This window comes from Cavenderia fasciculata (assembly GCF_000203815.1).
Source record: "Cavenderia fasciculata unplaced genomic scaffold Scf_EUAJFUG02HR96I-5, whole genome shotgun sequence".
Lineage (NCBI taxonomy): Eukaryota > Evosea > Eumycetozoa > Acytosteliales > Cavenderiaceae > Cavenderia > Cavenderia fasciculata.
In genome coordinates this window covers 2,929,566-2,941,941 of record NW_004457624.1, presented here as the reverse complement: position 1 = coordinate 2,941,941, position 12,376 = coordinate 2,929,566, and the positions used below count along the sequence as shown (strand labels likewise).

The window sequence follows — 12,376 nt, the reverse complement described above, 5'->3', positions numbered from 1 at the left end:
GGTTAAAATTATGAATTTATAATCCAAAATCTAAAATCAAACCAATATTTTTCTATTTTTCTAAAATAATCTTAACTTTTTTAACCTTTATAATTCTATCCAAAATATTAAAAGTTAATAATTAATTCTCAAAAATAATAAAATACAATAAAAATATATATTTCTAAAAATAAATTAACTATTTTAACTTATTTAATATATAATGAGCCCTGCAAGGGCGAATGCTTGTAAACTTTTTTGGGAGCACCAGCGATCCAACGCCCAACCCACACACGCATTTGGCCAGGTAGCTCTTGAGGCCTGGGGCAACCCAACGTTGTAACAAAAATTCAGAGATCATTTCTAAAAAGGATTCATTAACAATTAGATAGTATATCCCATCCCTCAACAAACATTTTCCCCAATAAGAAACTGGTAATGCTGTATTACCTAAAAAAAAAAAAGAAAAAAAAAAAAAAGAAAAAAAAAAAAAAGAAAAAAAAAAAAAAGAAAAAAAAAAAGGTTAGTAAATATGAATTATAATGGTTTAAATTTATAAATAAATATAATTAAAAAATTATGGTTAGATTGATCAACCATTTTGTTGAACAGATGTAAATCCATTTGGAGGTTCTTTTTTGAGGGTTTTATATTTTTTTTGCATATTTAAAACTGGAGTTTTACAGCTACTAGTACTAGTAGGATGAGGATGATATTTATCACTATTAAACATTTTTTACGCAATGATTACTTTACATGATTTCTAGTTGCTTTAAATAACCTCGCAAAAAGGTTTTAAATCTAAAAAAAGTATACTTGCTTGTTTTAAAAAAATTTAAATTGACTTCTAAAAGATCTGGAAAGTATTTATATTTATTAAAGTCGTCTAGGTTTGAATCATCTTGGCTTGCAATCTGGATAATAAAATATTTTTAATAAAATGAAAAAAGGTTGATTATTTATTTAAAGTTTACTCTTACATTTGGAAAGTCTGACAAATAGGGGGAGGGGCGCTATCATGATATACCGTTACTCTTGGGGGGTGCATTTCATTCCGGACCACTATATCGGTGCACAAACGTTTGTAGTTGAGAGATTAGTACCGAGGTTATCAGATCAGACAAATATTTAACCGAATCAATTAGAGTTTCAAAAATAATATTATAATATTATAGCAGTAAAATGATTTAATTAATCATTATTACTATTATTCAAATAATAATAATATTTTGAATTCCTAACTGGTTCGGTTGCATTGTATTACATTAAATGTAATCAAATGTTTTGTCTGTATCTGTTGATATCACCCAGGAGCCATATCTGATTCTAAATCTATACGCACGTTTGGCATCTAAAAAAGCATCGGTCAACAGAGTGTACGCATCCGAGAGGATGTACATTGAGCCTTGATGGGGACCAAGCTTTCGTCAGAAAAGATTAGACTGGGCATGTCTGACTTGGTTGATATCATGTGGACAAGTGCCAAGATACAATTGAAATGATGGTAAATAATATTCGAGTTGGCTCGGTCTTTGTACCAGCTATCAGAGAATCTGGCGATGAAAGAGTTGGGGGAGCTTCAGTGATACGGTTCTTGATCATATCGCGGTACTTGATGAATTCAGATGAATGATTTTCATCAGATTTGAAATGTAGATGGAATATTTCACCAGCACCCATCATCAAAGTCGACCACTTTGTTGTTACGGACCTTGAATGCATTGCCAACCTGTGATGGAGGTATGGCCTATGCTTCTAAAAGCATACGATATGTAATGTTAGGTTAAATGGTGTTATTGTGAATGAGATGCCATACACAAATGGGTGAACATTCATATTGTATTCAATGGAGACAATTTTTTGATTCATAAACTACCATTGCTTGCTCTGGTACCATATATAAGTGGTCGAGGTCACTCTTGACGATTCTAACAGTAGAGTATCGATGGACTTTATCTTCTTGCTCTTTGTATTCCTATAACTAAAAGATTAGAGGGAAAAAAAAAAAGTTAATCCTTTTAATAGTAGTATTTGGTTCTGTTGCTGATCGATCTTACTTGTGTTTGAGCTGTCTACACTATTTGCATAAAGAAGGATACGGGTCTTTAAATATAGATAGATCTGTACAAAGTATTTCAACCTTATTTAACATTTATATATATATATATATATAAGTGTTGGTGATAGAGATAAATAAACAATAATCTATAAACAAACAAGAAAGCTGATCATATTATGATCTCTTTTGTTTTTAACAACAGGTTCTTGAATCGAATCATGATTGTGTGTCAAATCTATTTGATTATAATGAATGTTCATCCAAATGATTTTTTTTATTCCAAAGAAAATAATCAAAAGAACCTTAGTAATAATAATTGAATACTATTGAATAACTTGGATAGATATATGTTTTTTTCATTGGAGTCCAAAAGTATATTATTGAATCACTAAAAAAGTATAAAAGATCTTGCCCCTATATCTACAAAAGTAAAGAAAGAGAAATATTAGACAAGTATATATTTATTCCGGCCAACCTATAAGTATATAAAAGAAAGAGAAATATTGCGTTAGTTAATGTAATTGATGTGTTTCTAGGTCTTAGTGGACACTCACCAGTGTGTTTACCCTTGATCAACAAATATGACTGTGCTCTTTTACATAATAATATTAAAAATAATATTGATAATAAATAATAATAATAATTTTGGACTTTGTGAATATTTGGGAATAGAAGAACATGGTATAAGAGGACTGAGTCAAACAAAAGTATATAGTCAAAAACCAAAGATTATAAGTTTATTTAATAAAGTATCCAGGATATTGTTCACCAGAGTGGATAATCATAGCTGGAATATGATATTATCAACTTAATAAAAGTAACCAAGGAGCTTACCACCTATTAATAAGTAAAAGAAAGAGAAATATTGCGTTAGTTAATGTAATTGATGTGTTTCTAGGTCTTAGTGGACACTCACCAGTGTGTTTACGCTTGCAATCTTCGTGATCCATAATACCCAAGGAGGTGGTTAAAACGAGGTGACCGAATTGTCTAGAGGGCAAAATGTAGGATGTCCACTTCTCAAGCTCGTTCAATGGGACATCGAAACGTGGAGAGATGACGGCGCACTTGTTGATACGACCGACCAACTCGACGACGATCTTTCCGGAACGATGATCATCGATGACTTCGAATTCACCAATGTACTTCTTCTTCATCATGACAGTCAAGAACTTGACGATGACCTTGGAAGATGGTCTGATGAGGACTTGACGACGACCTTGACGTTCGGCGTTGAGGATGCTGTTCAAACAATCGTTTAAGACGGAGACTCTGACCATTTTTCTAAAAGAGAAAGAGGAAAAAAGAAGGGGTTAAATAATATGAACAAAGAGTAAAAGGACAATCAAGTGTGAAGGAGTATCAAAGGGTCCTAGCAGCAAGTATGTGGCAGAGAAGAGAGAGAAAGAGAGACGGCGACTCTGGGTGGCAAGGACCTCTCTACTCTAACTCACTGCTCACTATGCTGCTATTTGATGGACTACTTGATATTCCTTCACCATTGATGTGCAAGAAGAGGAAGGGTCTCTAGATGCATGATGAAGGGTATATCTACCTGTTGGATTAATCGGGCTGATGTGCTAAAAGGAAGAAACTGTATCACCTGATAAGCTCATCGAGTCGTCGGTGGGTCGCTAGCTCAGTGATCATTCGTCAGCTAGAAAAAAAAAAGAAATTGAAAAAAATGAATGTTTTTCTTTGGATTCGAAATAATTGCCTCTGTGAGTGACAATGAGAAAGAGCCTATTGTCGTATACAAAAACACATAAACATATGACCGAATATAGAGATTGATTTATTTGATAAGTATCAAGTACAACTACATAGAGATGAAGTTTTAGAGAGAGAGAGAGAGAGAGAGAGAGAGAGAGAGAGAGAGAGAGAGAGAGAGAGAGAGAGAGAGAGAGAGAGAGAGAGAGAGTATTTAGATCTTTTTTTTTGTAGTGAAACAGAATAATGTATCTTCAAAAGTACATTGATCAATGGTGAATAAGCACATAATATCCAAACATTAATATCTAAATAAAAAAGTGTTCTTGAAAAAAAAGTCATAGATAGAATCAAACAAACAAACAATCAAACAAACAAACAATCAAACAAACAATCAAACAAACAATCAAACAAACAATCAAACAAACAAACAATCAAACAAACAATCAAGCAAGAATCTATATTGTTATTATTATTATTATTATTATTTATTAATCAATTAAAATGGTCAAATCTGATTTACTAGTTATAGGTATTAAAATATTATTTTTGATAATATATATATATATTTATATTTACATAATAATTATTTATATTATCTAGATCGAGATTTTATTAAAACATTGATAGATTTGATACTACAAGAAAATGACGACGGGTCATCGGGATGTGCAGGAATAAGACTATTGGATAGAGAGAGTGCAACTATTGACCAAGGAGAGTGTGAACAATTGGTATCAATCATCTTTTCAAATGTTGTTGATAGAGTTGAGGAAATCGATATAGATATTTGGAGCAATTCAACAACAACAACAAAAGACAATGGTTTTGAACAGGAAGATTTTGAAGCGGAAGAAGAAGAAGAAGAAGAAGAAGAGGAAGAAGACAATGACAAAGAAGGAGAATTTGGAGAGTTTTTAACAAATCCAATTCTATCGATTAGTATTCTAGAGGAATGTAAAAAGCGAGTCATTTCAACATGTTGGAAAGATAGACATACTGCTTTGGTAATCTCAACTAGGATACTTTTATTTTTAAAAAAAGATACTATTGCTCAAAAAGAAATGGAAATTGAAAATCTTATCAACATGTTTATACATATTGCCAATGATTCAAATCCCAGGGTTAGATGGGCATTTTTTAATTTTCTTTCACAAATATGTAAAGTTGATCGAATAATTTCAACCAAAACGAGTATAGTTCAACTATTCATATCTATCATTGAAATGGCAATTCAAGATTCAAATAATCGTGTAAAATTAGCTTGCAAGTAGAGAGGAATTAAAAAAATACAAATGATTTATATTATATCTCTTTTTTTTAATTTATTAATTCTCTGTTTTTTTTAGGTTGTCAATTGATTCAAATATTTTTAGAAAATAATTCTTTAAATTCAATTTCATTTAATCATTTATTTACTTTATTTGAATATTTAATACTATCACCACAAGATAGCTATTGTGTAGAAAGTGCTTTAGATTTACTTGTCAAAGCATTTACAATTTCCAAAGAAAAAAATATTTCTGTTTGTATTTTCAAAAAAAAAAAAAAAGAAAAGATTGACTAACCAAAATGTATATATTTATATATTTAGTGTATATTATTAATTTTAGAAAAATATAAATCATCTAGTTTAGTAATTGAAAAGTGTCGTCGTGCTTTTGAAGCAATTCGATCATTTGCAGAAACCAATGGGAAACAATTTTCAAAACAATTAAAATATTTATTCCAACATGTTCAAAGTCATGGTATAATTGACTATTATCTTTTCTCTGATTATATCGAAATATGTTCAACGGTATCAAAGAGTCTTGGAATGGATTATTCCATCTACCTTGCACCAACAATGAAATTCATTTTGGATATTCTCAATCAAGATATTGAAACGATTGATCAAGAGGATGAAAATGGGTCAAAAAAAGTGGATTTGGTAGCATGTGCATTGCAAAATCTTGAAACCTTTGTCGATTCTTGCAAATCTAGTATTTCTCCATATCTTGAATTATTGGTCGACGCATCTACAAGACTGTCAACTACCAATACTCGTAAAGGTATTCGTTATAGTACCACTGAAATTTTCCGTTCATTGTTTAACGCGTGCATTGTTAAATATGGAAATAATAGTCAACAGGCTAAAACAATCTACTCTAGACTATTGTCATGTATATTGGATTCATGTGGTTCAAGTGAACAAGAGATTGGTGTGCTAATTGAAAAGTTATTTGTTGCTGGTGGTATGACCAACATGATGGATGACCATTTCATGACATTTGAACAGATTCAAGATTGCATTTCAAAAGCTTGGATTGTTAAAAAAGAGATTTTTTGGTCTTTTGGATAGAGATGATGAACAAGTCCAAGACAATGATGGTAGCCTACCAGAATCAATTGGAGCTCTATTTCAATTGATTGGTGATATTGTCGAAAAAAATCAAGGCATGGTAATCAATGTCATAAAGGTGGATATTATACCCGAAACGATACAATTGCTCAGCGACCAAACAGTAGATTACCATATCAAGAAATCAATACTACAAATGTTTTCAGATATTTGTCAATTTGGTGGTCAACCAAGTATTGTATTGTTGTATCCTCTAATCATTCCAGTCATGATTGGTCATCTTTCAAGTGACAATGTAGAGATTGCACTAAATGCAGCAGTTGGGTTGGGTGAAGCTGCTGTCTCGAGTAAAGATCAATTTGCACCCTATGTATTCAATGTATTGATACAACTCAAGGATCTCATCTCTTGTAATGAAAATAGAAAGAAAAAGAACAAAGTTCCAGCAACTGAAAGTGCCATATCAGCAATTGGTAAATTGATTAGACATGTCCCTCAATTGGCTCCCCATGTTGGACAAATCATTCCAGCTTGGCTAGAGAGACTACCCATCAAATATCACGAAGAAAATGTACAGTGTATCGAAAACTTGTACCACATCATACAATTATATCCAAACGAGTGTCTTGGTGGTAGAGATGGAAATCAAATGACAAATGTTAGTCGAATCAATCATATTGTATCCAAATACACAACAGACCCTGAATTTCAAAAAAAAGTGAAACAAATGTACATTAACTACAAATTCAATTACGATGAATTAGTTACCTACAACCGAGGTAAACAATTATGTAATAATATTCAATCATTATTATCAAAAATTTAAATATTAAATATATATATACACATTTTTATTTTAAAGGATTAAAACCAAAATACTTTGGTAAATAGTCTTGGAATCTTTGAGATGCATATTCTAAATCTGGTTCAATTCGGGGTTGCCAAAACTGACAATTGGAAAGGGTAAAGCATCGTTTTGAACCATCTACAATGGCCAAATGTCCATCTTCTTGGGGCATGACACCAAGATAGTTGCCTGTTAGATAGTTTGTGGGGTCGTCGTGAATACTTTTGATCGAGTATTTGAACAATTCGTCCTTGTCCAATTCCTTTTCAAACGATGAAAAAAAGAAAGGTTCCCATCCTAATCCAGGTCTTTGAAATTCGGCCACATACCTTCCATATTCAGCAGCAGCAGCAGTTTCACACTTGTAAACTCTAAACTTGCAACCATATTTATTGACCGAGTATTGGTCATCACCTCGACTATTCTGAAGCAACAGGGGTTGTTGAGGTACAAATGCACCACCAGACACTTCCATATAATATTGGTTACCTTGGTGATGTAGTACAAGTGTAACATGTGTTGCATTGATCAATTGACCTAAAACAGCACATCTACCTCTGCACAAGGAAATATCCATTCCACTTTCCTTTAGCAAGTGATACAATACCGTATGTAATTGATAACACATTCCACCTCTACCATCGACCAATATTCTCTCGATTAAATAATCTCTATCCCATTTTTGTTCCTTTTTTTGGTATACATCAAAGTTGTTAAATGATACACTCTTTGAAAATGCTTCCATCAATCGAGTCAAATCTTTAAATTTGATTTCATCCAATTCCTCCAATCCTATTCTATTAAAAAATAAAGTTTTAAATTCTTTAAAACTATATAAATATTCTTTTTTCATCATTTCTAGAAATATAAATATAAAGAGTAATAAATAAATAAATCAATATAATAATAATAATTAAAAGAGTATAATTATTTAATAAATAATGAATATATTAATAAATATTTAATATACATTAACCAATCAAATATGTTGATCGGAGAATGAATCGAATCGTATCGAATCGATTTGAGGACCTAGTGTTGTTTGTTCCACTTCTCCAACCGTTTTCTACCCACCTCCCCCCCTCCACCCCCCTCAAAAGTGGTTATATATATATATATAAATATATATTGATGAATTGGTTTGACCAGAAATAGAGATAAACAATTATGTAATAGATAATAATATTCAATCATTATTATCTATATTGATTAAAAGAGAATGAATGATAATTCAATTAAAATTAAATTTATTTATTTTTTTCAAAATATTGTAAGATCTATCTCTAGAGTTATCTTTTCAATCTATTTTAACAAACCTAGCATCATGATCGTTAATGTAATGTATGATTTGTTTTTGGCGGGAATTTTTTTGTTGTTCAAAGAGAAGATGAAAGTTAGAGTTTTAGAGTTTATTTGTTTTTGTTTATTTTTTTATTAATGATGAATACGGTTGAACATCCAGTATTGGAATTTGTTCAACTCATTATTCAATCATCTAAAGTAGATAGTGAAATAGAAATACAAAAGTACATTGATGGTACACCGATCGATGATATTATTTCATGGATATTGTATCTACAAACTCAACAAGAAGATGACACTGACACTACTGCAGATGATGTCAATCTACGATCAAACTCAAATCGATTCTTCCTACTACGTATTGTACAACAATCTATAAACAAACCTTTACTTGTTAGATTATTAAAATCAAAAGTTACAGAATCAATCAAACAAACCAAAACCATCAAGAATCTAGATACTATCATTGAAGCAATTCAATTAGTATCTGATTTACTTTATCCAATTGGTATGTAATAAAAAAAGGAGAGAGATAGAAACATTTACTAATGATTATTATTATTATATTTCTTAAGGAGAATGGAATGATTATTTTAAAACATTGATTGATTTGATTCAAAACGAAAATGACGAGCCATCAAGATATGCAGGAATGAGATTATTGGTTAAAGCAAATAAAAGGTTTCATAATAATATCAAATATAAATTAGAGTTGCTTAAAATGGTTGCAGTGACTGGACTAAAAGACAACACTACGACGAGAATTAGATTCGCATCATTGGATTTATGTATCAAATTGTATCCAAAGAAATCATCAAAACATCAAATAATCGATCAAGCCATTCCATTAATCATGCCAATCATCGGTCAAGCCTATCAAGTAGGTGAGATTGAATTGGTTGAAAAGGGTCTACGAGTATTATTGCGCCTTTCAAAGAAAAAGTCATATACAAAACACTCTATAATCTTCATCGACACTCTGCTACCAATAATAGTAGATCAACCAGTAGCAGAAAGGTCATTGGTTGAACCAATCAAAGAAATGTCATACAAATTGTTAATGTCTGTTAAATGGAAACACCAAAAACACCAACTCGAACCATTCATATCATCAATCTTTTCAAATGTTGTTGATAGAGTTGAAGACAATTGTCTAGACAATTGGAACAATTCAACAACAAATGGACCAGACATTGATGATGGTGCAAACGAAATGATTAGAAAATTGGTAGAGAATTTGGTAAAACCAGATCTATGGACTAGTACTCTAGAGGAATGTAAAAAGCGAGTCAATTCAGTATGTTGGAGAGATCGATATGCTGCATTGATAATCATTACGAAAATGGTTCCAGAGTTGAATGAAATTTTTGAAGAGAATGTTCAAAAAACTTTGGAAATTGAAAATCTTATCAACATGTTTATACCTATTGCCAATGATTCAAATCCCAGAGTTGGATGGGCATTTTTTAATTTTCTTTCAAAAATCTGCAGAGAAGAAAGTTTTCCAACTATTATGGTTCAACAATTAATATCTACCATTGAAATTGCTGTTCAAGATTCAAATGATCGTGTAAAATTAGCTTGCATGTTGAAAAACAAAAAAAAAAAAAAAAGATAATATATTATTTTTTTTTATTAATTCTTTTTATTTTTTTATAGGTTGTCAATTTGTTCAATCATTTTTAGTACATTGTAAAGAGGATGCATTAAAATCAATGAAACCAAATAATTTATTTATTGCACTTGAACATCTATTGGAATCACCACATCCTAATGTTGTAGAATGTGCCCTAACTACATTTACAATTGCCCAAAGAAGAGATATTTCTGTTTGTATTCTTCAACAACAACAATATATAAATATTTACTATTTATTAACTGTTTTTTTTTAGTACAATTTCTTTTCAAAAACAATTATTTTAAAGATGATTGAAAACTATAAGTGTAAATCACCTATTGCACTTGGAGCAATAAAAATATTTATAGAAAAGAATGGAAAACGATTTTTAAAGCAATTTAAATCTTTATTCCAAAATGTCAGTGGTCAACGAGACAATTTTAATCTATTATCCGAATATATCGAAATATGTGCAACGGCATCGAAAAGTCTTGGAAAGGATTATTCCATATACCTAGCACCAACAATGAAAATCATTTTGGATATACTCAATCAAGATATTGAACCAACTGGTGATTATAAAAAGGATGAAGCTCACAAGAGATTTAGAGTTGATGCATTGAAAACTCTCAAACCCTTTTTAAAATCTTGCAAATCTATCATTTCTCCATATCTCGAATCATTGGTCGATGCTTGTACAAGATCATTTTCAGTTTCTGGTCAAGACTATATTAGTTTTGGGGCTACCAAATTACTACTCGGCATTTGCATCGAAAAATATAATGTCAATAGTCAACAAACCAAAACCCTATACTCTAGAATAGTGAATAGTATCTTGGAGTCTTGTAGTCTGAGTGGGACACCTATCAAGTATCCAAAGCAAAGGTTGGTCATTGCTTGTCAATTGACAGAAATGATGGATGACCATTTCATGACATTTGAACAGATTCAAGATTCCATTTCAAAAGTTTGGATTGTTAAAAAGAGATTTTTTGGTCTTTTGGATGGAGAAGAGGATGAAATTGTTGGCCAAATCACTTCTGATAATACACTACCAGAATTAATTGCAACTCTCTATAAATTGGTTGGTCAAATTGTCAAAAAAAATCAAGACATTGCAATCAATGTAATTGTGAAGCGAGATATTGTACAAGACACTCTACAAGTATTGGTTGATAGATCAGAAAATGAAACGCTACATATATCAATACTACAAATGTTTGCAGATATTTGTGAATATGGTGGTCAACCAAGTATTGTATTGTTGTATCCTCTAATCATTCCAGTCATGATTGATCATCTTTCAAGTGAAAATGTAGAGATTGCACATTTAGCAGCAGTTGGTTTGGGTGTGGCTGCTGTCAACAGCAAGGAGCAATTTGCACCCTATGTATTCAATGTATTGATGCAACTCAATGATCTCATTTCTTGTAATGAAAATAGAAAGAAAAAGAACAAAGTTCCAGCAACTGAAAGTGCCATATCAGCAATTGGTAAATTGATTAGACATGTCCCTCAATTGGCTCCACAAGTCGGACAAATCATTCCAGATTGGCTAGAGAGACTACCCGTAAAAAAACACAAAGAAAATGTACAATGTCTCGAAAACTTGTACCACATCATGCAATTATATCCAAACGAGTGTCTTGGTGGAAATCAAATGACAAATGTTGATCGAATCAAACATATTGTATGCAAATACACAACAGACACCGAATTACAAACAAGAGCCAAACAAATGTACAAAGATCTCAAACAAAACTACTCTAAATTGGTTACCTACAATAGAGGTCAACAAGCATGTGATAATATTCAATCATTATTATCTATTTTGATTAAAGAGACTGAAGAGGATAATCAAAAAGATTGATAATAAAAAAATATAATATTAATTAAAAGATGAATGATTCTTTTATGATTATATATATATATATATATCTTTCTCAAAGATTGTATTTACTATTGCATCTACACAAAGGCAATCAAACAATCAATCATAATCAACTGAACTTGCAACACACGCTGCTTTGTGCACTCAATAGTTAGAGTTTCTGTGACAGTGTGTGGCAGACAGCCAATGAACATCAAATTTAATTTAATTGGTGGTGCGATGATTGCATTCTCCTTTTTAGTCAAACTCGTTTAGGATGACAGGCTGTGAGACATGCACCCCCCACAAACTCATCCATCATCATCCAGCAATGAAAATTAATTATGCGTATTAGATTTATATAAACCCCCCCACTACCCACACACAAACTAATATTAAAAATATTTAAATAATTACCGAGTGTTTCTTGGTATACCCTACCAACCTTCTCTCACTTCTCTCATACTCTATATTTATGCACTGATCATTTTATTTCTTTTATGAAACTTGTTTCAAAAATCGTATGATATACAGATTATAATAGTGTTATACTATTATCTCTTTCTCTCTCTCTCTCTCTCTGACCCTCTCTATACTATATCCAACTCAAACTCTTAAACTTTAACCATTTCTCTTACTCTTATTTTTTT

At 31.3% G+C, this 12,376-nt stretch overlaps 6 protein-coding genes across 6 annotated transcripts; 3 read left to right on the top strand and 3 right to left on the bottom strand.

Moving 5' to 3' along the window:
* Positions 1 to 121: 121 nt before the first annotated feature.
* DFA_12181 (uncharacterized protein) lies at positions 122 to 712 on the bottom strand (the record flags this gene model as incomplete). The annotated part of the gene is given in 4 exon segments (XM_004353766.1): positions 122 to 127; positions 147 to 187; positions 394 to 429; positions 577 to 712. 4 exon segments carry the CDS (start codon positions 710 to 712, stop codon positions 122 to 124), a joined length of 219 nt encoding a protein of 72 aa, XP_004353818.1.
* A 765-nt stretch (positions 713 to 1,477) lies between these two features.
* Positions 1,478 to 1,612, top strand: DFA_12180 (uncharacterized protein; the record flags this gene model as incomplete). Its single annotated transcript, XM_004353765.1, has 1 exon — positions 1,478 to 1,612. One exon carries the CDS (start codon positions 1,478 to 1,480, stop codon positions 1,610 to 1,612), a length of 135 nt encoding a protein of 44 aa, XP_004353817.1.
* A 210-nt stretch (positions 1,613 to 1,822) lies between these two features.
* rps15a (40S ribosomal protein S15a) lies at positions 1,823 to 3,318 on the bottom strand (the record flags this gene model as incomplete). Its single annotated transcript, XM_004353764.1, has 3 exons — positions 1,823 to 1,954; positions 2,363 to 2,426; positions 2,873 to 3,318. The coding sequence occupies 3 exons, from the start codon at positions 3,316 to 3,318 to the stop codon at positions 1,823 to 1,825; spliced, it is 642 nt and encodes a 213-aa protein (XP_004353816.1).
* Positions 3,319 to 4,252: 934 nt separating this feature from the next.
* DFA_12178 (uncharacterized protein) lies at positions 4,253 to 6,915 on the top strand (the record flags this gene model as incomplete). The annotated part of the gene is made up of 5 exons (XM_004353763.1): positions 4,253 to 4,280; positions 4,352 to 5,014; positions 5,098 to 5,273; positions 5,343 to 5,982; positions 6,092 to 6,915. 5 exons carry the CDS (start codon positions 4,253 to 4,255, stop codon positions 6,913 to 6,915), a joined length of 2,331 nt encoding a protein of 776 aa, XP_004353815.1.
* A 101-nt stretch (positions 6,916 to 7,016) lies between these two features.
* Positions 7,017 to 7,789, bottom strand: DFA_12177 (uncharacterized protein; the record flags this gene model as incomplete). Its single annotated transcript, XM_004353762.1, has 2 exons — positions 7,017 to 7,125; positions 7,266 to 7,789. 2 exons carry the CDS (start codon positions 7,787 to 7,789, stop codon positions 7,017 to 7,019), a joined length of 633 nt encoding a protein of 210 aa, XP_004353814.1.
* A 587-nt stretch (positions 7,790 to 8,376) lies between these two features.
* DFA_12176 (uncharacterized protein) lies at positions 8,377 to 11,726 on the top strand (the record flags this gene model as incomplete). The annotated part of the gene is made up of 5 exons (XM_004353761.1): positions 8,377 to 8,746; positions 8,814 to 9,654; positions 9,730 to 9,821; positions 9,898 to 10,067; positions 10,131 to 11,726. 5 exons carry the CDS (start codon positions 8,377 to 8,379, stop codon positions 11,724 to 11,726), a joined length of 3,069 nt encoding a protein of 1,022 aa, XP_004353813.1.
* Between the last annotated feature and the right edge of the window lie 650 nt (positions 11,727 to 12,376).